Here is a 24,814-nt window from a genome sequence, read left to right on the forward strand (position 1 = left end):
ACAATAAACCCACTCATACCTTATACCCACCTTAATATATTTATATAAATATTAATTAAAGTGCACACAGAAGAATTCTCATGTGGGTTGATGTTATTCCATCATAGGGGAACTGCTGTGCTTCATCAACAAACTATTTTCATTAACAACACATTTAACATTTTCGCAGATTTTATTAAGTGTAAAAAATATATCAAAATGGTTAAACATTTAAATAGTTTTGTTTGGGCTAAACAGTGAAATGAGATGTTAAATTCATTATCACAGAAATCTGGATAATTCTGATCACTGATAAGTGATTGAATAACTTTGCCCAGTAGTTGTGAGGAAGGAGAAACTTTGCACATTACTGCCACTTAGTGGTATAAGTAGCATCTGCTCTCTCTCTCTCTCTCTCTCTCTCTCTCTCTCTCTCTCTCTATCTATCAGTGTTGGTCAAGTTACTTCGAAAAAGTAATTAATTATAGTTACTAGTTACTTCTTCAAAAAAGTAACTGAGTTAGTAACTGATTTACAATATAATCTATCTATCAAAGTAATTAATTACTTGCAAAGTAACTATTGGTTACTTAAAAAAACAAAACAAAAACGTTTAACCCTCTGGGGTTCAGGATATACTTGGCCATTTTAACTACTTTTGATTTTCCCTCTACATTTTACCTTTAAAAACTATTTACTTTGCCTTGTTTGGTATCATCCTTTTCAGCACAACCTCATGTGTCTGAATTTACAGTTATGTTTTCATTTTGACAAACTGTATTAACACAATTGATCTAAAATCAGACAAAAACCATAAAATCTGAGTATAAAAAGTTATATATTTTTTTTACTATTTCAACCACAAACATGTTTAATGAATCATATTTCATAACATTAAATGCAAATATAAATTGTCAATTTTAAAATCATATGCACAAGTTTTGCAAACAACAAAGTTATTTGCATCCATTTACCTTTTACCTTGATTTTTTAAATAACCATTTCAAACTATTTACAGAACAATCAGCTGTTCTGCGTTCAATAAGATGCCACACAAATTATTTGTGCCACTCCAAAAAAATAATTTCTGTCCACTATAAAGGACAACATCACAGCCTGATACCTGCAGGTCTGACAGCAGCAGGTGTACCACTCCTGTTTCTACCTGGAGACAGCAGTCTCCTCATTGTTCTGACACACAACACAAAACTATCCACAACACTACACACTAACTACACAAGACAACACATTAACTACATGCTCCAAACATGCTAAACGTTAGGGTTTAGGTTAGGTTTGATCGTGACCGTCCGCGGGAGCGCGCGCAGCTGCTTAAAGCTTTAGCGTCCAGATTACCTAAGTAGTCAGCTACTTCCGTACAACTGATATAAAATGCTGTAAGCTGAACACAACCGTCTGTTTGTTAAAAAATAGTAACGGACCGCATTTTCTTCTCAGTAACTGTAACGGCATTGTAACGATAGGAATAGTAATTAGTTAGATTGCTCGTTTATGAAAAAAGTAACGCTGTCCTATCTATCTATCTATCTATCTATCTATCTATCTATCTATCTATCTATCTATCTATCTATCTATCTATCTATCTATCTATCTATCTATCTATCTATCTATCTATCTATCTATCTATCTATCTATCTATCTATCTATCTATCTTCAGAGGAAAACTGGTATAACTTGTTGTGGTAAAAAACACTTGTTCTTGCCTTCCTTTAATAGGCTTTGCCTGTGCACAAATGACCATTTACCATACCACATATCATCACTAACCTCATATCACATTACAGGCACATCAAAGCTGGCTACAACGAAACACAATGCAAATATTTTAGCATCTAATAAATGGATGTTGTAATTAAAGTTTTTCTCAGTCGCTTTGGTGCGTTTCTCAGAACACCATTAACATTTGCACAGCAGTTAGTGCATTTCCCAAAACAATTAGTGCAAACTGCAAAACCTAGTGGATAGCCTGCAAAAGCACGTCACATGCACAGAATTGATTATCCATACCTCAAAAGCAAGTATCCATGTCAATGAAACTGTCAGTGCCATCAAAATGAAAAGTCTTGACACCATCTTTATGAACAAGATAGTCAAATGGCATTGTCATGTTTCCACTATGACAGTTTATAATTTCAGTGTTTCCCATTGCAAAAACAATTGGTGACACCTGAAAATGCTGACAACAGCACTATGGCCTACCTGTACAGCCATCTGAAATGTGCAGTAAAGTCACTGTAGATGTTATGGGAGTCTTGGGAGTAACTAAGACACTGAATACGTACGTTTCACATTTCCAGTGTGTAGAAGTGTTTGTAATCCTACAGAATTGTGCAAAAGAAAAATATGCTACAGTCACTTGTTCACTGTAGAATACATGTAAACATAAAATCACCCATTTGGTAGAGCCTCCTCATGAGTGACAGCTGTAATTCACCTGAGATCAATTGTTCAATTTCGGAGACATTTCCAAGAACAATGATACAGAAAGGTATAGGATTTGCTTGACAGATGGCCAATATTTGGCATGTGATAACTAGTTCAACAATTTTGTGTGTGATGACTTAAGCAATGGATGTATGACTATTAGTTTTATTGGGAATGACTATTCAGCATCCATAGGTATGATTACTTTTGACTGACATGACATAAGCAAATGGAAATGTCAGAAAGCAGCAGGGAAATGTATGGAAGCAACTGATTCATGTCCAAAATCATTTGCAGTTTGTTCAGAGAGAGGAGAAATTGCTACTATGATGTGCACAAATGACTGAGTGTTGTGGAGGTTGAACTAATAGTTATGAGAATTTCAATTCTGATCTGAGAAACGCACCAAAGCGACTGAGAAAAACTGTAATGTAAGACTGTTTGTTGGATTGTGTGTACGTGTGCTGGAAAATGTGTGTTTATTTTTAATGTGTTGTTTTATTCAATTCAAATGTAGCACTTTGTAACTGTGTGGTTAAAAACATGCAATACAAATAAATGTATTATTATTATTATTATTATTATTATTATTATTATTATTGTTATTATTATTATTGTTATTATTATTATTCAGGCAGAGGATGAATTGAGGGACTGCACCATCATGCGATAAATAAGTATCATTTTATAACATGAAGTTACAGAGTCTAAGAAAAAAACTGTTGTACTAGAATTGAGTTTGATAAGCCTCCTTTTAAAAAAAGAGAGGAAAGGATAAAGGTTTAAGTTTTTTAAATTTTCAGAATATTTGAGCCAAAGCTCATCAATACAATCTATACAAGCACTTATGGTTTGTTTTATATTCTTGAGACAAGACATGTGCAAACACAAAATTCTCTTCACAAATACCCTCAAATTTAATATTTTGAAGAACTCCAAAACAACCTCTCACTTGAATATGCACAGTCCAGGTGACAGCCATGAAAGGTCAGACAAAAGAAACAGGCTTTATCTGACATAGTAAATACCCTCTTTCCCTGAATAGCCCACCTCTCTCTTTGGCTTTGTTGACTTGTCAGCTTCTCAGCTTGACAGTTTCTCCATTGAAGGTGCAGAGAAGGTTGGGGAAGGTGAATGCGGAAAAGCAGCTGAGCCAGATGGTTTCCCGAGCAGGTTTATGGAGGGGTTTGTATAAGATGCCTTGATAAAGTCAGTCAAAACTAGATTAGTGTCACAGTCATTAAATGCTTGTCAGGTAAGGGTTTCTTTTAGGTGTGCCTGTCACTGTCAGAGACACAAACAGAGCTAATATTATTCATCACCTGTCACCTGCCACAAAAATCATTCTTTCTTTAAACATATAATGTAGATGTATGAAAATCCACATAATGAAACAAAGGTTTGATTTAAAAAATGTCACACCTATTGCTGGGGTCATTAATTATGATAAACACTGAGTGTGTTTATAGACAAGCACCAGCACCAGTACCTTGATAGAATATTTGATGCCTGTATTCATTAATCCTGTCCATAAAAAAGCCTTAATTAAAGTAATTCCTATATAAGTGTTGTTTTGTTTGTTTTTATCTCTCTTAGTGTTTCCATCACAGGGGAACAAGGGAAACAAGAAAGGCAAGTTTGCCATAAAAAGTCTGTTTTTAGATGAAACCCGTAGATTTGTCTGAGCTTCGGGGGAACTTTTACAATTTTTTTTTACACACAACAAAGACTCTTAAATTGGCTGCCTCTAGCAAACAAAAAAATTATGGAACAGCATGTGGGCGGGGCTTCTGTGTTCACAGCAGGAGCTGTGTGACCATATAAGGAATATCCCCCCTCAGCAACTATGCACACAGCCAAGTGTATAAAAAGTCTCTCTAACTGAGAGTCTAGATCAGTTTGAAGACTGACTTTTAATCTGTAACAGATTAACTTGATATTCTACTATTAGCATCATGTGAAAAAGAGAATGTAAAAGTATATCGCACACTAAGCCATGCTGATAGATTCTGTTTAGACTGAAGAGGATTTCTCATGGCAGCTCCTATTGAGTCTCAGTCTAATTCTCCCGTCATTATCTTTAATGTTTATTATGCCAGCTGAGGCCTGACTTTTCTGGGATGTCCAGTACTGGGAAAATTGTGGCACTGTGTTAATATAAACCTGAATCCACTAGACCTGAAAACTGCAAACAGTTACACCTTCATGCAGACACTCAAACTTGCTGATGATTAATTAATAAAGTGCGTCTGATTAGCAGCACCTGCCTGCTACTTACACTCTTCATTCCTGTGAAAGTAGTAGGGGGTGTACTGTTTTTTTCAAAGGACTGTTTAAACTATGAGAAAAGAAGAATATTTAATAATTGAACATAGATACTGAAATTGGAAGCTACAGCAGTGTGGATGCAGATATATAGAATGAGGTGAAGTTTGATGAAGTCGATGTACTTTATACGTTGCTTTACAACATAGTTCCAGGTAAATTTATGTAGAACTGAGGATTGTTTGGCGTTGTATTTCTAAAGGATCAAATAGAAAAAGAAAAATATTATCTACCCTCATATTTAACTGTATATATAAAGGTCATATATGTTTTAGATGACATTATGTGGACATTCAGAGACTATATTATATATTACACATATGTACTGGATATCTTTTGAGACATTATGTCAGTACTGCTCAAACTTGTATCCAATGGGCCCTTAATTGGTGTAGATTTTGCTATTGTTGTTTGTGGAATAAAGTTTCTGAATTACTTTGTGACAAAGTAATTTGTTGAGAAACTATACGGGAAAAACTAATGACTGCTTATTATGATTGTGACACTTCAAAAATAGATACAGTGTGTGTCTCTGGCCAGCAGGGCGCAGTGTTTCCCTTCAGATATCTCAGATCTTGTTCAACAAATTGCCTTAACAGACGTGACAGTACAGAGCACGGACTAAATTCCTCAAATCCCACTTCAGCTCTTAATGTGCCCACATTAAAGTCAATGAGACATCTTTTTATAATGCATTTTGTCTATATGTTTTTCAGACCAGTGATCTGAATATTTCTCCACGGCTGTAAGCGTGTGTGTGTGTGTGTGTGTGTGTGTGTGTGTGTGTGTGTGTGTGTGTGTGTGTGTCTGCTGGGTAAATTCGTTCATCTCTAGTAATTCATATCAGAGCTATAAAGTTGGCTTGCTCCAGCAGGCTGTGATATTGTTGGAGGAATGTTCTCTGAGAGGATTTTATGCTCTTTCCCTGCAACTTCTCCTAAGGGACCGACTGAAAATCTTCCTCAATAGTCAGAATGTTCAGTATTTTTGTAGAAAGTCCCCCTTGACAACCACAGAACAAATCTAATAAAGCCTGAGCACCTCGCTGGGCTTTGTCAGGTCTCTGTGGTGATTGCAACATTCATTCCCTGCATGATAGAAACTTTAAATCTGTGTGACACTCGTGCTTAATCGACTTTTGAATCATCGTTATCATCATTTGTTTAGCATTATGATGCCTTGTAAAGTGCAAGTTAATGACTCAGCACTGAATTATAATACCTTTGTTTTTTTGCTAATTTATCCACTTGAAAATGCAATGCAGGTTTCTAGTTTTAGCTGCACCATAAATGATGATATGTAAATCCAGTGCCTTTGAAACTCTGGCACAAAGAGAAACACTGGATTAGCACAGCAATGCCATAAAAGGATAATCTGTTTGTTTACCAGATTAAGTTGAAATGCAAAACTTGCGAGGAATTTCTCAGTTTCTCATTTTTGCAGATGCGTTTGTATGTAAATCCAGTGCATTGCCTGATTAATATGTGCATGGGTTTAAAGAGATCATTGAGCTAGTACTGGTAAGTATAAAAGTACTTTTACTTCAGTGTATAACCTTTTGTGTCACATTATGTGATAAACGCATTATTATGCAAATACAATTTACTAGACAATATATTACATATTATGACTTTTATGATTGATAGCTTGATTAGTTAGTGAACGGATGCATGTAAATGTGACATAATTTAGATTTAGAAATTAGTGGTATGATATGAGATGTTACTATAAAAAGATCTAGGAAAAACAAAAAACACCAGCTGAATGAATATGATGCATATTAGACAATGTTATTTTGTACTCTATGAAAATTGAGGTGATTGTTTTCAGTCATTACAGTTTCGAAAAGAATAGCAAGAAACTGCTACTTCTTAGTTTGCCTTAATAAATTCTGTTCAGAAATTTGTTTGGATGCAAATCTGGATGCAAATATATGGGTCTTTTCTGTGCCAAGCAGCAATTTCCAAGGCTGACAATAATGCCAACGTGAACTGCCAAAAACTGCAGTTCCACTAGTGGCCACTTGAGGCTGGCTCAAAAAGTAAGACTTGCATGTTAAAATACAGTTTAAATAAGTGTGTTTCTGGCCTGTACATTAAATAGTTTTGGTCTCTATTGATAGTTTTCGCTTTATAATAACTTTAAAGTGATTGATTTTTTTTTAATACCAGCAATGTTTAAAATTAGGCTTTGGCTGATATCCCTGTTGATACAGGGAGCTGCGATGTAGTGGGGGCCTCACCTCTGCTGTTGGTGCCTTTTGAACCATTTTGGACAATTTCTGGAATTATCTGGGAAATAATCTGGCTTCCTGCTTATGCTTCAGTTTCAGTAAGTGAAACTCTATCATTTCATTAGTCTGTTAATTAGCACTAACTAGTAGATATGTGCTCAGCACACATAGAGCCTTTGTAAATCTGCAAATTTAAAATGTAAAAAGATTTTCTTAAACCCTTTTTACTGCTAAAGCAAATGATCAAAAATGAAAATATTCATAACTAGTAGCATTTTTATGATACTTTTGATGGTTTCATTTGAAAAACCCACTCAAATCATTCTTGAAGAAGGATGCAAGGAATTAAATATGCCAGATATCTGTGAATAATTTTAATATTTGACTTTATTACTTACCAAATGGTCTTGTTATTGTGAAGATTAAACAAATTCAGACTGTCCTATTTTACTCTTTTTTTTTAAAAAAAACCCATGACATTCCTATGCAACATCTGCCAAAGTGTAAACATATTCCTGAATGTCTGACATGGATAAACATGTGTCAGGGTCATATGTTACACTGTCATGCATAGTATGAAATGTGCATGCTTATGGGTGCAGCTGTTATATTCTGAAGCGCTCTGCGTTTACTCCTCCTTGGACACATTTCTAAGACACTAACAGTACAAAATCACGGGGCTTCTTTAGCATGAAATCCATCCTGAGCATTAAAGTTTGACTGTGTAAAGAATAATGAATGGTACTGTAATAATCTCATGAATTGTGCAGTTGTAAATATCAACTGGTGAGATGTAGGCTAATTTAAATGTTATTTGAATTGTGTCAATGTAAACTGTGACCATGTTTTGAATGCGGACCATCACTTCTTTACCAAAGTCAGTATGGACCTCCCCCCCAAAAATGTTGCCCACCGGTGTCATAGAGCAGGAAAGCCAAGGGCCCTTTTCCAGTACACTTCAATTCAATCTTCTTTTTTAAACTCTTTTTGTTATAAGTCAGATTCATGGCACATGCAATGATGTCACTTCTTACAAATGAAAGCTGCAGATATCTTTCATATGCACTCTAAGGATAACCACAAGTTCTGGTGCAATGCTGCAGCCAGTGTTGTTTGAGCGGCTACTTTGTGTATCAGTTTACAGTGTAGCCTAAATAAGCTACTGTATATGTAGGCAATTTGAATGCAGGGCTGTAATGGCGACAACGATTAACAATAACAACTACTTTATATAGGAGGCTAATGTAAATACATGTAAAGACTATGGCAGAGGATAGAATAACCTTAAATGGTCTCTGACATCTTAAAGATAATCACTTGAAGTTTCTGTTTAGAGGACAAAAGTGTGAACACCGGTTGTGTAATATGTTACACATGATGTAATGTTTCTAGTTTGTCCTCCTTTCGCTTGTAGACAGAAAACAGATTGGGGAGAGCAGATCCTCCTCCACTTGTCTCTGCCTCCTCATGACTGTGTTTACAATGGGAATACCATGCCTGGAGCAGCTATGCTCTAGAGTTTCACTAAAAAGGCCCAGGATAGACTCCTGTTAGAATCTCCCTCGGTGCGTGAGTGATCGTGAGACTAAAAGTTTGCACTTTGTTTATTTCTCCAGGTCCCTTGAGTATTTCAGGCACCACTACCATCCATCTTTCTCTCTGGATAACAGGATGAAGTTGGACACTGACAACTGCTTCTCTCTTATTGGATAATGAGAAGACGTTAGATGCTGACACGACATTCGCTCTTTACTCTTGTTGCCTTTCATCTGCTTCCAGTTGTGGCTTTTAGTCTTCTTTTTTTTTTTGTTCCCACAAAAGCCAAAAGAGCTTTTGAAAAAGAGAAGATGAGTGAATGAGGGAGTTAAAAGATGGCATATAGACTAATTTTGGAACTGCTCACAAAACCTAAATGTTTGTAGGTTTATCCGTATTTGTCTTTGCAAATTTAATGGAGCTCTTTAACATAAAAATGTAATAAAATCCCTGTTTAGGTCTGTCTTATCTCCACTCATAGGTTCATTTGGTACGAGATGATAAAGGTATCTGTTAAAGGCCAGGTGGGTACACGATGTGGTAAAACTTGCACGGCCCAACTTCCCGTTGCATCCTTCCCTCCCTCATTCTTTCCCTTGAACTGTAACCTTCTGCCTCTCCTCCCACTCTATCTTGCTCTGATGATGCCTTCGGTATCACTCAGTGTGCAAAACTGCATACTTTGACCACTGTATCTATTAGAAAAAAATGAGAAGATGTGTACCATCTTTAGCTAGGTCAGTGTTTGTCCTCCCTGCACCCCTTAACAAGACACAAGAGGGAAAAAATGATGGGGGGAGATGTTTACAGAGTGGTTTATCTGGAGAAGGCTCTCAGCTCCGCTGAGTTAATGATGAACTCCGTTTTAAGTAAGCAGACTGCTAAAAGGCAGACCTTGTCACCTTTTTGTAGCTGTGACAGAAAGCCTCCCAGACAACTTTAAATGGATTTGAGGTGAGTGGTGCAGATTGCACCATCAAGACTCTGCTCAGCATCATATAAATGCATTTCAGTCCAGTAAGATTTTACTTTCTAACCTCCCTGCATTAATGGATTACCTAAGTCGTTGGGGAAGTGTAAGGAGATCAGTCAGATGAGGCAGCAATCAGTGACAGAGTAATCCCCAAAGCAAACACTGAGGATGGGTCCAGTATATAAAGACCCTCAACATGCATCTGTTGTTTAGACTGACCTAAGCCACAAAATACTTCACATTTTCTCTTACATCATAAACCTAAGACATCAGTTTCCATTAGAAAACCTCAGTCTAAGGCAGTGGCTGGAAATGTAAAAGAACACCAGTTGCTGACGTTTTGATGCTACGAGAAAACAATCAGGATGGAAAACAAGTTTGCTTGAGTGTGTGACTTGATATCCAAAAGCAAACATGTCAGCCCCACAAAGTTTCACGCTGATAATAAACCACTAATCCTTGCTGAAGTTCACCGGGTTAAGCTTACATAGATAAAAGCCTGGTTCACACAAATTATAAAGGCCATTATTCTCACTTACCACCATTAAAAAAATACAGTTTTACCAAGAATGTGTCTAACATAAATGTTATTCCAGTTTCTATGGACAATTCCAACAATAAGCTTTAAATGTTTTTCTTTGGCTCACACTTTCACCACTATGGTTTTGAAAATTCTCAACAACTACAGGATTTATTACTTTGAAATTTTGCGCAGGCATTCATGAACTCCCAGAGGGTAAGTCTTTGCTGACCCACTAGTCATACTGCTTCTCTACACAGGAATTGGCAGGGGTTTGCTAGAGTCTGAAATGTAAAATTCCTCATCAAAGGATATACGCAAAGATCACCATCTCACTAATTTTTTTTACACTACATTATAAGTACACCAACTGTGATGTGTCATTTGAGCAGATTTCAAGTACATGCACAGAGACAGCTGCTGACTGCATGAATGAGCGGTCAATCCTATTTTTCTGTTACACTTTTTAAAAAAGTTCTGGTGGAAGGATACATCCACATCTGTTGATTTGTGTCTCAACAAAATGTAGAATGTACAAACGTCTGCACTGAGCCTAATAATCTGGTTCTGTTGGAGGTCTGTTCCTGTTTAAAGGGAGTTCTTTCTTCCCACTGTCACCAAATTGTTGGAGTTTTCTCTCTAATAATCTAGGATCTTTACAGAATAAAGCACATAGTCATACAGAAAAAAACGACTTGAATTTATTGCTGTAAAAGATGCTTTTATAGACTCACTGAAAACAATAGTCTGCCTCACCGGGCTGGGACGAGTGGGGTGATACACAGAGATAAAAAGAAAGCAAACAGTAAACACTAAGTACCATAAATACCTGCAGGAAGCGAGGTAATAAAGAGAAAAATACATAAATCAAAGAAAGAAACAAAGATGATGACATGTAATATTACCATAAGTAAAAGTTGGTGAACATAGCAAATGCTCTACTTCCTTAACTTCACCATGTTAGCCTGCTTGGCTGTACAATCTCATCTTAGAAGAAATCAGATCAAGTTAAAATGCACTGAGTTGAGATTTTGCAAGTTAACAGTTTCAATTTTACTAAATAATCCTAGTTCACAAAAATAGGTTGTCTGTTGAGATGTCTTCTAAGGAAGGTGGTTAATTCCACCAATGTTTGAGTGAACCCGCCCAGTGAGCATATGTGCATCTACTGTATGAGACGTGCACGTGTGAAACAGGGCGTCGCTACAAAAGAGCACGAGTGGCTCCGCTGACTTCCTGAAAAGGGTGAAAGGTCAAAAATGTGTCTTGTGTGCAAATGTTTAGTAAATCTAATAAAATTTGACTGATTCAGTCTCTGTAGTTGAATAGTGCAGAGGGATTAAGATTACAGGAGCGTTTTCCACCCCCTCCCTCCATCTGTACTAAACTGTCCCTGGTGTGGATATGTTTTCAAGATTCTGGCATGTAGCCGGGTCACTGCATGTGTGTGTGTGTGTGTGTGTGTGTGTGTGTGTGTGTGATTCTGGGTTATTGTGAATATACGTGTCCCCAGAGTGGATTCGTTTTCACTGCTTTGTGGTGGGGTTAATAACAGTTTGAATTTGGCATCTATTTTCATCTCAAGGATGTGGAAGTCACAGCAACACTGATCATAAACCCAGGCATCACACACCTGTGTGGGTTACATCTGTGGTGTCAGTTTCTGCATCACAGAAAAATGCACTTTTATGATCTTATCTTCTCTCACTCTGTATATATTGTTTTTTAAAGAAATGATTTCCACTTGTGTGTATTGTTTAAATGTAATAGTTTAAATGCTTTTTTTGTTTCAATCGCTTATTGTGTGCCACTGTTGTCAGCATCTGTGTTTTTAAATCTGCTATGTAAAATAATCGTCATGACAACTAAACTGAAACTTTTCTGTGCTGTGCAGTCACTTGTGTTCATGTCCTTACAAACGTTTGTGTCCTGTGTGACCTTATTCTGGTAAACGCTAGATGACGCTGTTGTACCAAAACTGTCGTTCTTTTTGCTGCCAGGAGTTTGCGACACAGCAAATTTGTACCAGTATGTATGCTCATTAAATCCAGGATTGTTTTTCTAATTTTGTCAAATCATAGAAAACATTATGAAAATGATATCTTTATGTTCGTCGGTGTCTCTTTTTTCATTCACAATTTACTTGCTCTCTGTAAAGATTAAGCCTCTTAGTGCAGCTACATGCACTGGTTAAATCTTCACAAAACTTGTTTTCTATGAAAACATAAACCTTTGTTTTCGACAACTAGTAGGAAGCATTGATGGGAGGTCTGGTCCAACCTGTAGATGAAGGTGCTACTGTTGAACCAGCAGGAAGCAGCGCGAAACCTGCAGCCGCTCATGTGTGAAGATGTGCAGATACACCACTTTAGAGACGGTCCTGTGTAGGAAGCTCAGGAAACGACAGCTTCCTTTAGATCTATTGTCTTGTCATCAGACACGGACACCCATCAAGTCATAAATTTCGGACAATTCATTTCCGAGACAGTCAAGAGCTCTTATCTTGGATAAATATTTGCTTCCCAGGGCTTCAACCCAGGAAGAGACAACAACTCCAGTAATACCTCCCTGGGAATTTCCACAGTTAAACCCTGTGTTGGTGCAGGTTCACTGTCACATTCCACATAGAAAATGTTATGTCTTTATTTTGTTTTGTTTCTTGTGACGCCGTTAAAGCTGTGTGTTCTGATCATGTTTTTCACGCCCTCCCAGGTATCATTTTCCCATGATGAAACTTGCCTGCACACTGTAGCCCCGAGGGCTGCGTGACTTCAACAGGGCGCTACTGCCTAAACTAATAATTTAAAGAGAGCATCACAGTAAACAGCTTGCAAATAAAAGTATGTGGGGGGAACCCCGGTCTCTAAAAACCACGAGTAGTTAGAGTTACGCTCAGGTGGCATCTTGCTGTTTTCAGCAACACACTGCTTCTGTTCATCTAAGATTTTTGGCTTGTGGATTTGTTTCCCTCTCCTTATATGCTTTCAGTATGAGGGCCGGTCACACCTGGGAGTAATACTCAGTCTGGTCCTTGCTGGGATATTTTTTGTGGCTTGCTGCTGAAAGAGTGGGCTGGTTCTCTGTCTTGGAGCGCAGGGAAGAAGAAGAAGTTCGCACTAGTTTTGCCTCCAATCCAGTGGAGGTTTCAATAGCAGCGGCGCGGCAGGGGAGGGACGCACTGCCAGCACTCGGGATACCCACTCATACACACTCGCGCACACTCTCACACACACTCCTGCCCACCAGAGACCAGTTCAATCCACAAGAAAACTGCAAGCACGCACCAGAGTCGTCTAATCCGATTGATAGACACCAACAATAGAAGTGAAAACTAAAGGAGGGGATACTGGACACTGCAGAGGACAGCGCGTGTTTTTATTTTTTTTTATTTTTACATCAATCGATTTAGTTTTAAAGCACTTTTGTAAGAGTTTTTTTCTTTTAAAGAAAAACAGACACCATTCTGCAGATAACGTCGTCGATTCATATTGCGAGAGGTAAGACTGTCTCTTGTAAAGATTATGCATTTATTTTTCGCTTGATTTCTCTGCAGTGTAGCGGTTTGTCCGATTCTTCGAGCAATTATATGAGAAAAAACTTCTTTATTTTCTTAAACTTTTCTGTAGCTTTATTTATTTATTTATTTATTTTGTAATATGCATGCAAGCTCCGCATGAATTCAGAGTCGGACTCTCTGAGTAAAGTAGCTGGTGCCTTTGAAACGGTTTGCGGTTTACAACTCCAGGAAGTTAAAAGTTTCAAACGCATTTCATTCAAGCCACAACTCGCATGCTTTTTTAATTCTAGTTTATTTTGTTTTGGGCTTTATATCACACGGGGCAGATGAGCTGATGAACTTTACGAAAATCCTCTTGTTTTGTGCCTCGCGACAGTTCCCATGCTCCCAGGGGTGACACAGCACCCAACACAGGCGATTTTTCTATACATGCTGTATTTCTAGCTACCTGTGCACCAATTGTGGTGTTTTCACTCTGTTCGCTTTTAGTTGTAAAATGTAAAAGTTTTATATAAGGACTACAGTTTTGATAAATGTTAGTTTCACCGTGTCACTACTGGGTTCCTTTTACGCACCTGTAAGAGCCCAGACAGGCTTTAGTGAAGCGCGTAATGAAGAACTGCTTTTTAATATAAGTGAAAAATTGGATTTATTTGACTTGTCACCGTCTGCATTGTTTCAATTAGAATTATTCCAGGCAGATTAATGATAATTTAGCTGGTGTTGGGAGTTGTTTTCCTCATTCGGTCCATGTGAGAGGCTCTCAGTCGGTGTTTAATGAGAGACATACCCGGAGTGGGGATTTGAATAACTGTATTTAGCAGCAGGGTGAAGCCACACTGCCTCCCTTCTACTTTCTCAGGAGAATGAATCATGAACAAAAAAGTCTTAAAATGGGAAGGTCTGCGTCGCATACCGTAACTAAACCATGATTTGCATATGAAAACTCTCTGGCTGAAAGAATTCCGCCAGTGTTGCTATAGCCGTTTTGCGTCCAGAGAAGTGACAGGCTTCAGTGGTGTATATACAGTCGCCTCTCCGCTGCCTTTTGTCACATATCCAGAGTCAGTGGTGGAAGATTAAGGGCGCAAAGTTTTTATTTCCTTGTTAAATTATTCATCATATCCACACACCATGCGCTTCTCCTCGTCTCCCCCCGCCCGGGCACGCTCATTGCAAAGCTCCTCATTATGCTCCCTCAGATGGACACAAGAAGAGGCAGAGCCTGCTCGCACTAGCTGCTGAACAGGCTTTCTGTGCTCCCCTTCTCTGCCTCCTCAACCAAGCACAACATACCGGATCATGATTGACTCATTTCCCACGACGGGGCCAGGCCCGTGCATGCGTACACCGGATGATGGGCAGTGGGTGGATGACTTTCCCATGGGGGGGCATTTTCTCTTGTAATCTTTAATCACCCTTGCAGCCACAATGCCAGCACATCAGTCAGAGACACCGCCACTCCCCCACCCTCAATTCTATTTGAGTTGTTTTTACACAGAAAGCGCCCCCGCGACCCCCTCATAGAGAATTTCCAGGATGCAGAGCTAAAGGCAGGGATCAGAGATGAAATATAAAGGAGCGAAGAGGAAAGGGGAGGGTAAGAAGGAAAGGAAACTGGGCTCTGGTTTCCATGATGCTATTGTGCCAGCCTTAGTGGTTCTGATGATGTGGATAGCTCAGAAACTCAAACTGCGAGCGATGTTGTGGATGGCGAGGAGTCAGGTCCTGAGTGATGATTTAGACTTACACACAGAGTGGAGCAGAGGAATGCAATGGTTTGGACCCGCATATGTGTGCACGTATGGACACACACACACACCAGATTAAAATCTCCACTGTTGGATCAGAGCGTTTACCACAGTCTCTACCAATTTATTAATAAGCTGTTTAGCTGTCCAAGAGCACCAGACCTGATTTGGTTTGGCCTACCTATAGAACAGGTCCAGGTCCTGTGTGGTTCCCTCTTTGGCTCCTGCATATACTTTACTTACTCTAATCTCCACATTGGCCCTGAAGTGACAGCCATGATGGAGCTCGCTACCGAGGACCCGCCATAAATCTAGACTTCCTTTAAGAAAACACACAGAGGCTTCAGGTCCTGCGAGCTCATGCCAGGCGTCTTGTTGGGTGGAATCCGAAATGTCTCTTTATTTGTGTTGAAATTAAACTGTCTTTTATTCCCTCCCGTTCTGTTAATGAGCTCCATGTGGCAGCAGGCAGGAGGCTTATCCATCTTGACAAGGGGCTGGAGGGAAGGAGAGAAACAAAGTGAAGTGAGAGAGTGTAGGTGGTGGTGGGGGGTGTTTTGCGCACACACACGTGAGCATATACGTGCACGCACGCAGGACAAGGCTGGGGGTTGCATGGATATAGCCTGCCTTGTGATCAGAAAAAGCCCCATACGTGAAAATCACGTGCTTATAATCACCATGTTCTTGCTGAAAATACGCTCCTCTCACACATGCACACAGAGTCGATCAGGTGGATGAAAGTTGTGGCCAAATGGTTGCATGTAATTGATATTTTTCTCACTTTAATCTTCAGTGGATCGTAAACGATTTTGATTCTGCTACGGATTGATGTCGCTAAAATGATTGCATCCATCTGGGAGATTTAAATACAAAGTGTGAACATTTTTGTTTTGGCTGTGCACATGATTTGCTTGTAATGACCCCAAATTAGAGCTGGGTCAAAGTTGTTAAAGTAGAAACTCAATTGATAGGATGCAATTCTACAGATTACACAGGAAGGGAAAGGAGGTGGGGGTCCTTTCTTGTTTTATTTGTTTAAGACTGATACTCTAGATGTGTCAAAGACAGCCATGGGAAAGAAAATTGGGACTATTTTCACCCATTGTAAACTCCTGCATTTGTCCTTTAATCCAGTTACACAGTTCTCTAAATTCCACAGCTTGCCAATTAGAAAATACACAATGTTTTCTACAGAAAATACTTGGCAAATACCAATGAAAGTGAAACAAAAACCTATAAATATATAAATAAAGAGATGAAAGGCAAAAGCAAAACAAAGTTGACACGACTGTGGGTTACTTTGCCTTAAAATTATCCATTCCCTAAATTGGGATCATACATTCTTCCCCATTCTAATTAAACATTAGACTTTATTTGTTCCAGATGCAGCTTTTTTTAATGTGTTATTTTCGTAAGGGAACTCTGTGGCATGAGAATGGTGCAGGCCTGCATGTAAAAGCACATCCAGCGCCGGCTGTGTGACCATGTTGACTCTGCGCTGGTCCATGCAACCACAGTGACCCAACACAACTGCTCTGATATTTAGATGTCATCTCCCTGCAATATACAGTATGTGGTGTCACATGTGAAGAGCACGAGGAAGGCACGCATCAAATGTTTAAGGCAGCGGTGATTAAAAACCTCAGTGTGTGACTGCGGCGGACAAAGCCGGGTGAGGGGACGAGGCCCTCGTTGTGTCTGTGGAGTGTTTTGGGATCTTTGAAAGAAAGGCAGCTCTGAGAAATGCTGTGCATGCTACTGAGAGACTCTGCGCGTACTACCTCAGCGCTGTCTTAAGTATTATTAGACATGTCTTTGTTCCAACTGACGTGTTTCTGAAGTGGAATGAGACAGGCCGAGGCGATAAGGATCTCAAGTCTCTGTGTGAGTCAAACCTCAAAGTACCACTTAGGCGGCTTTCCTTTTGCTCTCTGAAGTCTGGCGGTGTGACGGGAGGCTGAGCTCAGACAACAGCAGAGACACTGACAGGAGCTGTCATGGGCTTTTTTCCCTGCTTGTGTTTTTAAAGGACTATAATGTAGAAATGAAGCCCTGTGTGTAGTGTGGATATTCGTCCATGCCCGAGTCCTCTGGTTTTACTTATCTGCCTCTGCTGAGGGAGGCGGTGAAGGAGGAGAAAGCATAAAGACGAACCGAGAGGAGGGGATGTGTGTGTACAAGTGTGAAAGAGATTATTTGATGAAAAAAAAAAACTGTGATCAAGGGAAGGAGACAGACAAAGGAGGGCGAGCAGAGAAAGGGAGAGGGGTCATTAAAAGGACACCATCTCACTTGCAGTAAATGGCAGTAAAGTATCTGGCTAATCTGCCATCATTACACTGATTAAATCACCGGGGATTTGGCATTCCCATCAGCTGCAATCAATGGGCAGAAATCAATAGACAGGGGATACGTGAGAGCCTCTCAGCCACATCGGCTGCAGCTCCAACTGTGGATTGCATCTCCAAACATTTTTATATTAGTGTCAATAAAACTTAAACTACATGGATTTGGGGATTTTTATATTAAGCGTTTTATGAAACGGCGTGGGTCCCCGGAGTGCCAAGCAATATCTTTTCCTTCACACATTCCTGTTTAAATCTAATCCCCCTTCCTCTCTGTGGCCTTGGGCACTCATTCAGGGGCTCTTCGTCTCTGATTCGTTCCCAGATGGTGATCAGGATTTTAAGTTAAATGTTAATTAAGGCTGAAACTAGGAGGAAAACATGGATAAGAAGCACATTTTAGCATAAAATATATTACATTGCGGACAAAAGCAGAAGCTCACTAAAACACTGTATGCATGTCACAGCTCACACTCATTAACATCAGCAGTTTTGAACCAATGTCAAAATAAAAGGAGAGATAAAACAAGGTTATTTAGAAATTCCATTAGAAAAACAGAAATCTTAGACATACTTTAGCTAATATGAGCCTTTAATATTTCCTGACAGTGTGCATTAACGCACGAGGTACTCAGTGTGGTATACAGTTTCTTGCTGAGAAGAGAGATTGATATTAATTTTATGCGCGTAAGCTAAACATCAAGTTTCAGCCTTTTCTGTAGTCAAGTAGCATAGCTTAGCATAATGAGACTGGAAACAATGAAAGCAGCCAGCTCAGCTCAATGAGGAACACAGTGGCTCAGTAGTTAGCACCGTTGCCTCACAGCAGGTGGTTTCGAGTTTGTATGTTCTCCTCTGTAGCTTGTGCATGGTACTTTAATGCTGCCAGTGTTAGCGGTGGCCCAGGGTACTTTCAGATCGAATAAATGTGAAATAAAAATGCTTAAACTTTTTCTTTTATCAAAGTTTTTTTTAATTTTTCTGTAAACTAATAATTAGAAATTTTAGGAAGAACGGTTGATTAGTTTAGCTTAGTAAAGAAAGAAAAGAATAAAAATAACCCGGCTAAAAAAATCGTTTGTGCAGGTTTTTTGTCTTTACTGTGACACATATGGAATTTCTTGTGCCAATCCAAGTCTGTATGCTAATATTAACTCAATAATCGAGGGACATAGCCACTATGACATCACACATTGGTTATGGACTCTGTATTTTGAAGTGTCAGCTGTAGCATTTTGATCTCGCCACTGTATCGGTGTGTTTTTTTGTGCCAGAAGTTTCCTTATATGGAGAAAAGGGTGGAATGCTAACATTAGCAAGCTTGGTTACCGAGCAAGCAATTTTACTCGCCTTTTTTACTCACCAAAGCTGAAGCATGAACTTTTAATCATCTGACTCACACAGCAAGCCATAATATTAGATAAAATGCTCCAAAAGGCACCACCACCACATACACAGTGAAGCGATCCGGTCTATTGATATCAAATGGCAGAGACAGGACTAACAGACAATGATTGGCTCCAGCTGTCTGTTTCGGGACACCTGTGAGTCAATGCAACTGACAAGGTTGTCCGTGTTGTGGTTATATATGTATAGGTGTGTCTATATGTAGGCATATAGACTGAAACATGGATGATGAAAGTAAACGTTATGTGAAGATGAAGGAAATTTAAACTAATGGGCAAATTCACCTGTAGCATATCAGCTTTTTGCTAACATTGAATTTGTCTTGTGGTATAAGGTCATTCACAGACTCACCTTGAGTTGAAAACGTTTCTTATTTGTAAGGAGTCAGGCAAAGCAATGATTAACTTATTATACTCAAGAAAAGGCTAATAAAGTGCTACTTAAAGACATCTTTGTGTCATGTGGTTTTCACATCCTCATTTAAGAACCATAGAAGAAGAAGAGTGAATTCTTTGCTCAGACGATCAGGAGCATCTGCGAAAAATCACAAAACACTGAATGAAACTGAAGTCAATTTTCTGTGTCTTTCAGGATGAGGCAGTGTAAAGGTTGGAGCGTGGTGGTGCTGCTAGTACTGTTGGGGCTGGGATCTGTGGCCCAGAAACTGCCTACGAGAGATGAAGGTCTTTTTCAGATGCAGATCAGAGACAAGTCGCTATTCCACGACTCCTCAGTCATACCGGACGGAGCTGAGATCAGTGGCTATCTTTTCAGAGACACACCCAAAAGGTAAGAGCTCTGTGAGACAAACAATATCAGGGTGGTGGTTAAAAAAATGAGCCAGTTAAACCGTGTGCTGGTGACTGCTTCAATCATTGAAGGAAACATTAAACCTGGTGATGTCTACTTACTGTAAATAGATAGGAAACATCAGATGTTACCCTGTAATAGGATCTATTATGTTGATGCAAAAACTAAATAATAGATGAGAAAGTCTTTCTCCACTCAAGGCAAAACACTATATGCCACCACGTGCTTCACCTATTATAGTCTGCTCACGCCTTTACTCCACATATTATTTAGGATAATGTCAAACTATGATGAACACTGGTGCTTATATCTGGCCTATTATTTTCACAGGTACTACTTTGTGGTGGAAGAAGACAACACACCCCTGTCTGTGACCGTGACACCTTGTGATGCTCCTCTGGAGTGGAAACTCACTCTGCAGGAGCTGCCAGAAGACGCCAGCGGAGGAGGATCAGGTATAACTGACATAAGGCAGCAGTGGAAGAGGTTAATTACACGTTATCTGGAAATATGACTATCCCCACACACAATTAACCTACGCAGTGATGTTAGGCTTTGTGTTTTCGTGGGTTTTAATTAAGTCACAGATGTAGTGTCTAGTCTGACCACTTATGAGGTCTGACTCGGCCCAGTTTGATGTCTATAATTTCAGTGGTTTTCTAGTCACCCTAAAGAATCAAAGACATTACATCCCTTTACTTAGGTCGCCTCGGTCTTCTTAAGATAAATCCCACTACACTCAGTCTGTTTGTCTTCCTTTTTCCCTTCATTTTTTCTGTTTTTCTGCTTCACATTAAAACCTTTTCCCATCTGGAAGGTGTCCTTTCAGCAGAGGAGATCTTGCCAGATGACTAAAGCAGTGGTTTAGAGCACTGATGTGTGATGTGAGCATATATTTGAATGTCCAGACATGAGCACCTGCATGTGTGTCTTTGTTCCTGTCAGATCAAATGGGTAGTTACACTGTTGTAGACACTGACCGCGCTTCAAGAGAAGAGAATTCATCCTGAGCTGGAAGAATAATGACAAATTTGGACTCATGCAGTGGCAGTGACTTCACGAAAACTGGTGCAGAAACAGAGCAGCTAGTGAAATCTTTCCTGTCTTTGCAGCCTTTTCCTGCTAGAAATCTCTATTGGGAGTTGATCTTTGAGCTTAATTTTTAGTACACCGCTGAGCACACTCTCTCTGGTTGACAAACATAATATTATGGTTTCTTGCTCAAGCTGGAGTAAGAGCTTAGACTGTCCCTCTCACATAGAAGCTACAAGGCGCCTCTTTGTAGCAAAACTTCCCTAGAAAGGCTGAGTGAATGCTGGCCTGAGATCTTTGGGGATGTTTGGAGTGAAAACATGGCTTCCATGGGTGTGGGATAATGATCCATGAGGCTTAGTCATGATCTTGCAGCGTTAAACAGTTTTCAGTTTGGGTGGAAATTTTCTTTCATCAAAGCCAAAGAAGAAAAGAAAATATTGCAAGGGTTGTCTAATTTGGTGACTAAAGCAAACAGCTCATGTTGTGTGTGTTTGGTTTTTATCTTCCAGGAGAGCCTGAACCTCTGGACCAACAGAAACAGCAGGTGACAGTAGATGAAGGGACGGAGCTCTTCACCTACAAGGGCAATGATGTGGAGTCCTATGTGGCCACAAGCACGCCTTCTGGTCTCTACCAGCTTGAACTGCTGTCCACTGAGAAAGACAGCAACTTCAAGGTGTACGCAACCACGACTCCGGAGTCTGACCAGCCCTACCCAGAGCTGCCCTACGACCCCCGCGTGGATGTCACTGCACTTGGCCGTACCACCGTCACACTGGCCTGGAAACCGACACCTACCGGCTTGCTGATGGGCCAGCCTGTGCAGTACTGCGTAGTGATCAACAAGGAGCACAATTTCAAAAGCATGTGTGCTGCCGAGGCTAAAATCAGCACTGACGATGCATTCATGCTGGCTCCGAAGCCCGGCAGAGACTTTAGCCCGTTCGACTTTGTGCACTTTGGCTTTGACAATGGTTTCGGCAAAGACCGGGGCCTCACAAGTAACAAGATCTCACGGGCATACGCAGCCAAGCCCAGGGTATCAGACATCCAGAAGGTGTGCATTGGCAATAAAAACATATTCACGGTGTCAGACCTAAAACCAGACACACAGTACTACTTTGATGTATTTGCAGTGAATGCTGCTACCAACACCAGCACAGCATATGTGGGAACCTTTGCCCGCACTAAAGAGGAGGCTCGTCAGAAGACAGTTGAGCTGAAGGACGGCAAAGTATCAGAGGTTTTCATCAAAAGGAAGGGCAGCAAGTTCCTGCGCTTCGCTCCCGTGTCTTCCCACCAGAGGGTCACTCTTTTTGTACACACATGTCTGGATGCTGTGCAGGTGCAGGTGAGGCGAGATGGCAAGCTGCTGCTCTCCCAGAATGTGGAGGGGATACGGCAGTTCCAGCTACGGGGAAAGCCAAAAGCCAAATACCTGATCCGTTTCCGTGGCAGCAGAAAAGGAGCCTCCACTTTGAAGGTGCTTGCCAGCACCCGACCCAGCAGCAAACAGCCTTTCCCTTCACTTCCGGAGGATACACGCATCAAGGCCTTTGACAAGCTGCGCACCTGCTCCTCCGTCACTGTGGCCTGGCTGGGCACGCAGGACCGCAACAAATACTGCATTTACCGCAAGGAAGTGGCTGACAATTACGGCGAGGAGCAGCGGCGCCGGGAACAAAATCAATGTGCTGGACCAGAGACCCGCAGGAAGTCAGAAAAGGTCCTGTGCAAGTACTTCCACAGCCCGAACCTGCAGAAAGCTGTGACCACAGAAACCATCACAGGTCTGGAGCCAGGAAAGACCTACCTGCTGGACGTTTACGTGGTGGGACACAGTGGCCACTCAGTAAAATACCAGAACAAACTGGTGAAAACAAGGAAATACTGCTAAAAGACTCTGCAAAGAATAAATCTATTATAAATATATATATTAAATAAGTTTATTTAACTCTAAGTGATATTCTACTAAGGAGTGTATACAGACTGACTACTCACACAGCTGATGGGCCCGTGGCAGGGACTGAACTGTTTGTAGAGAGAGATTTCAACCTGTATATTTATGTTTACATTTCATTGTGGCACGTCTGGGTGGCCCATAGCGTGAGGTGCTTTGTTACCAGGCTTGTCATCTTGACATCATGCTGCCACTGGGAGGGCAGAACTTCAAAGAAGATCCCCCTTTTTCATTTTCTCTGTTCCTTTGTTGCTGCATGACTTTCGCTTTTGTCTGTCATATTTGTTGCATCCTTCGGTTTCAGTGTGTCAAGGAGATACAGTAGCTGCCCGCTTTGTATAGATCTGTCACCGCATATTCATGACGCATTTTAGGAGGAATTTAAATTATTTTATACTTTTCATCTCTCTTTTTAATTGTCTGTTTTATTGATGACAATAGTAACTGTTACAAGAAAATTCCAGTTTTATGAGGAAGTTGTCGTAGCTCAGACATTCCCGTGTGTATCTCAGCCAGTGTTTGCTCTAGAGCCCATCTTGTAAATGTGTTCTGTGCTGGAGATCTGTGTTATTATCACTGTATCGCTGTGTATGTGTGTGCGTGTGTATGTGTGTGTGTGTGTGTGTGTCACATGTACAGAGCTGTCCTGCCAATATTCATGTACATAAAGACTAAATATAGAACATGTAATCCCCGTGTCACCCTGGGTGTCATGTTCTTTTGCCAAGCAGTTAACATCCCTATCATGGCTCTCAGAGAAAGAGCTGAACAGCATATTGTGATTATAGACTCAGACATCTAAATCAGGGCTGCATAAGCACAACCTAATACTAAGAGGGATTTTGACATCAAAACATGACCCTCTAAAAGATTTGCAACAGCAAAAGAACAACAACAGATAAGATATATGCTGTAAATAAGCATATATCTTAAAAAATAAAAACACCCCTTGATATCATCACAAGTGGCTAAATGAGGAAATGAGCGTATATCCTAATAGATTTAGTTTCAAGTGTATTTCTTGATTTTTTCTGGAGAACAAGTTATTGTCTTGATGATCTGCAAAGAGCCTGATCTGATTTTTTTTACCGGTGGGAGTATGAACCATCTGTATCACGTGGTCCCCGTGTAATCTGTAATTTTATAAAAAGAGTATAAATTAAAAATCGTCATACAGTGTTGTTGTTCTGTACACTAGTGCCACTGTAAATTTAAGAAAATGGAGAGCATGTAGCTTGCTTTGCTGATGGAAGATGAACCAACCATGAAAGGGAAGTGATAAATTTATGTATAAAATGATGTAAAAAAAAAAAAAAAAAAAGCTGTAATAGGTTGAGCATCGGATGGGTGATTTAAAAATCCAAATTTGTACTGCAGTAGTTCTGCTCACATTACCATACATATGACATATAATAGATATGATATATCTGGTGTTTCATCTTATGTTCTTTTTTAATGAGAACAGAATATCTATGGTGTAACCGAAAGCTGCCTTAATGGCCAAATTCCACCCTTCCATAGAAATACTTGGCCTTACAGCAAAAGGTTTTCCCTTTAGCATCAAGTAATCTCCCAAAGATCTACTTCAAATAATGTCAATGCAAGGTTTATGCATATCATGACAAATTTAACCTTCTAATGTCCAATGACACCCGTTTTTGCATTTCAAACACAAATAGCCTGCAGTCTAACTCTTGGTCTGCTACTAAACATTTTTCCTAAGACATCAACATGAACACAAGAATGTTTTCGGTGAATCATAAATAAAAAACAGCCTCTGCTAATTTTGAGTCGGATTTTGCCACCTGACTTTCTGTCGCTCTGTTTTTCATTTATAGTCAAATCAATCTGAAAATAAACATGATTTAAACCAAATATGCCAGAAAGAAACAAACAGGATAGCCTTTTTGTGTCAGTTTAATCGGACAGTTTCTTACTACAACAAGTTTATGGAACTGAAATGAATGATTCAGAT

General features: G+C 39.8%; 1 protein-coding gene across 1 annotated transcript; it reads left to right on the forward strand.

Moving 5' to 3' along the window:
- Nucleotides 1-12,912: 12,912 nt before the first annotated feature.
- On the forward strand, nt 12,913-24,011 carry ndnf (neuron-derived neurotrophic factor). Its single transcript, XM_085265592.1, has 4 exons — nt 12,913-13,508; nt 19,626-19,823; nt 20,175-20,299; nt 21,389-24,011. Exons 2-4 carry the CDS (start codon nt 19,627-19,629, stop codon nt 22,774-22,776), a joined length of 1,710 nt encoding a protein of 569 aa, XP_085121718.1. The 5' UTR covers nt 12,913-13,508; nt 19,626; the 3' UTR covers nt 22,777-24,011.
- The last annotated feature ends 803 nt before the right edge of the window (nt 24,012-24,814 follow it).

This window comes from Mchenga conophoros, linkage group LG23 (genome assembly GCF_057382185.1).
Source record: "Mchenga conophoros isolate Kocher_MC1m ecotype Shallow Benthic linkage group LG23, M_conophoros_male_GT1.1, whole genome shotgun sequence".
Taxonomy (NCBI): domain Eukaryota; kingdom Metazoa; phylum Chordata; class Actinopteri; order Cichliformes; family Cichlidae; genus Mchenga; species Mchenga conophoros.

Bases quoted from the DNA above. Each gene is read 5' to 3' on its own strand.
- ndnf (XM_085265592.1), top strand. From the start codon at position 19,627: ATGAGGCAGTGTAAAGGTTGGAGCGTGGTGGTGCTGCTAGTACTGTTG. The intron at 19,824-20,174 runs GTAAGAGCTCTG...TTATTTTCACAG, and splicing joins TTCAGAGACACACCCAAAAG to GTACTACTTTGTGGTGGAAG. The intron at 20,300-21,388 runs GTATAACTGACA...TTTATCTTCCAG, and splicing joins CGCCAGCGGAGGAGGATCAG to GAGAGCCTGAACCTCTGGAC.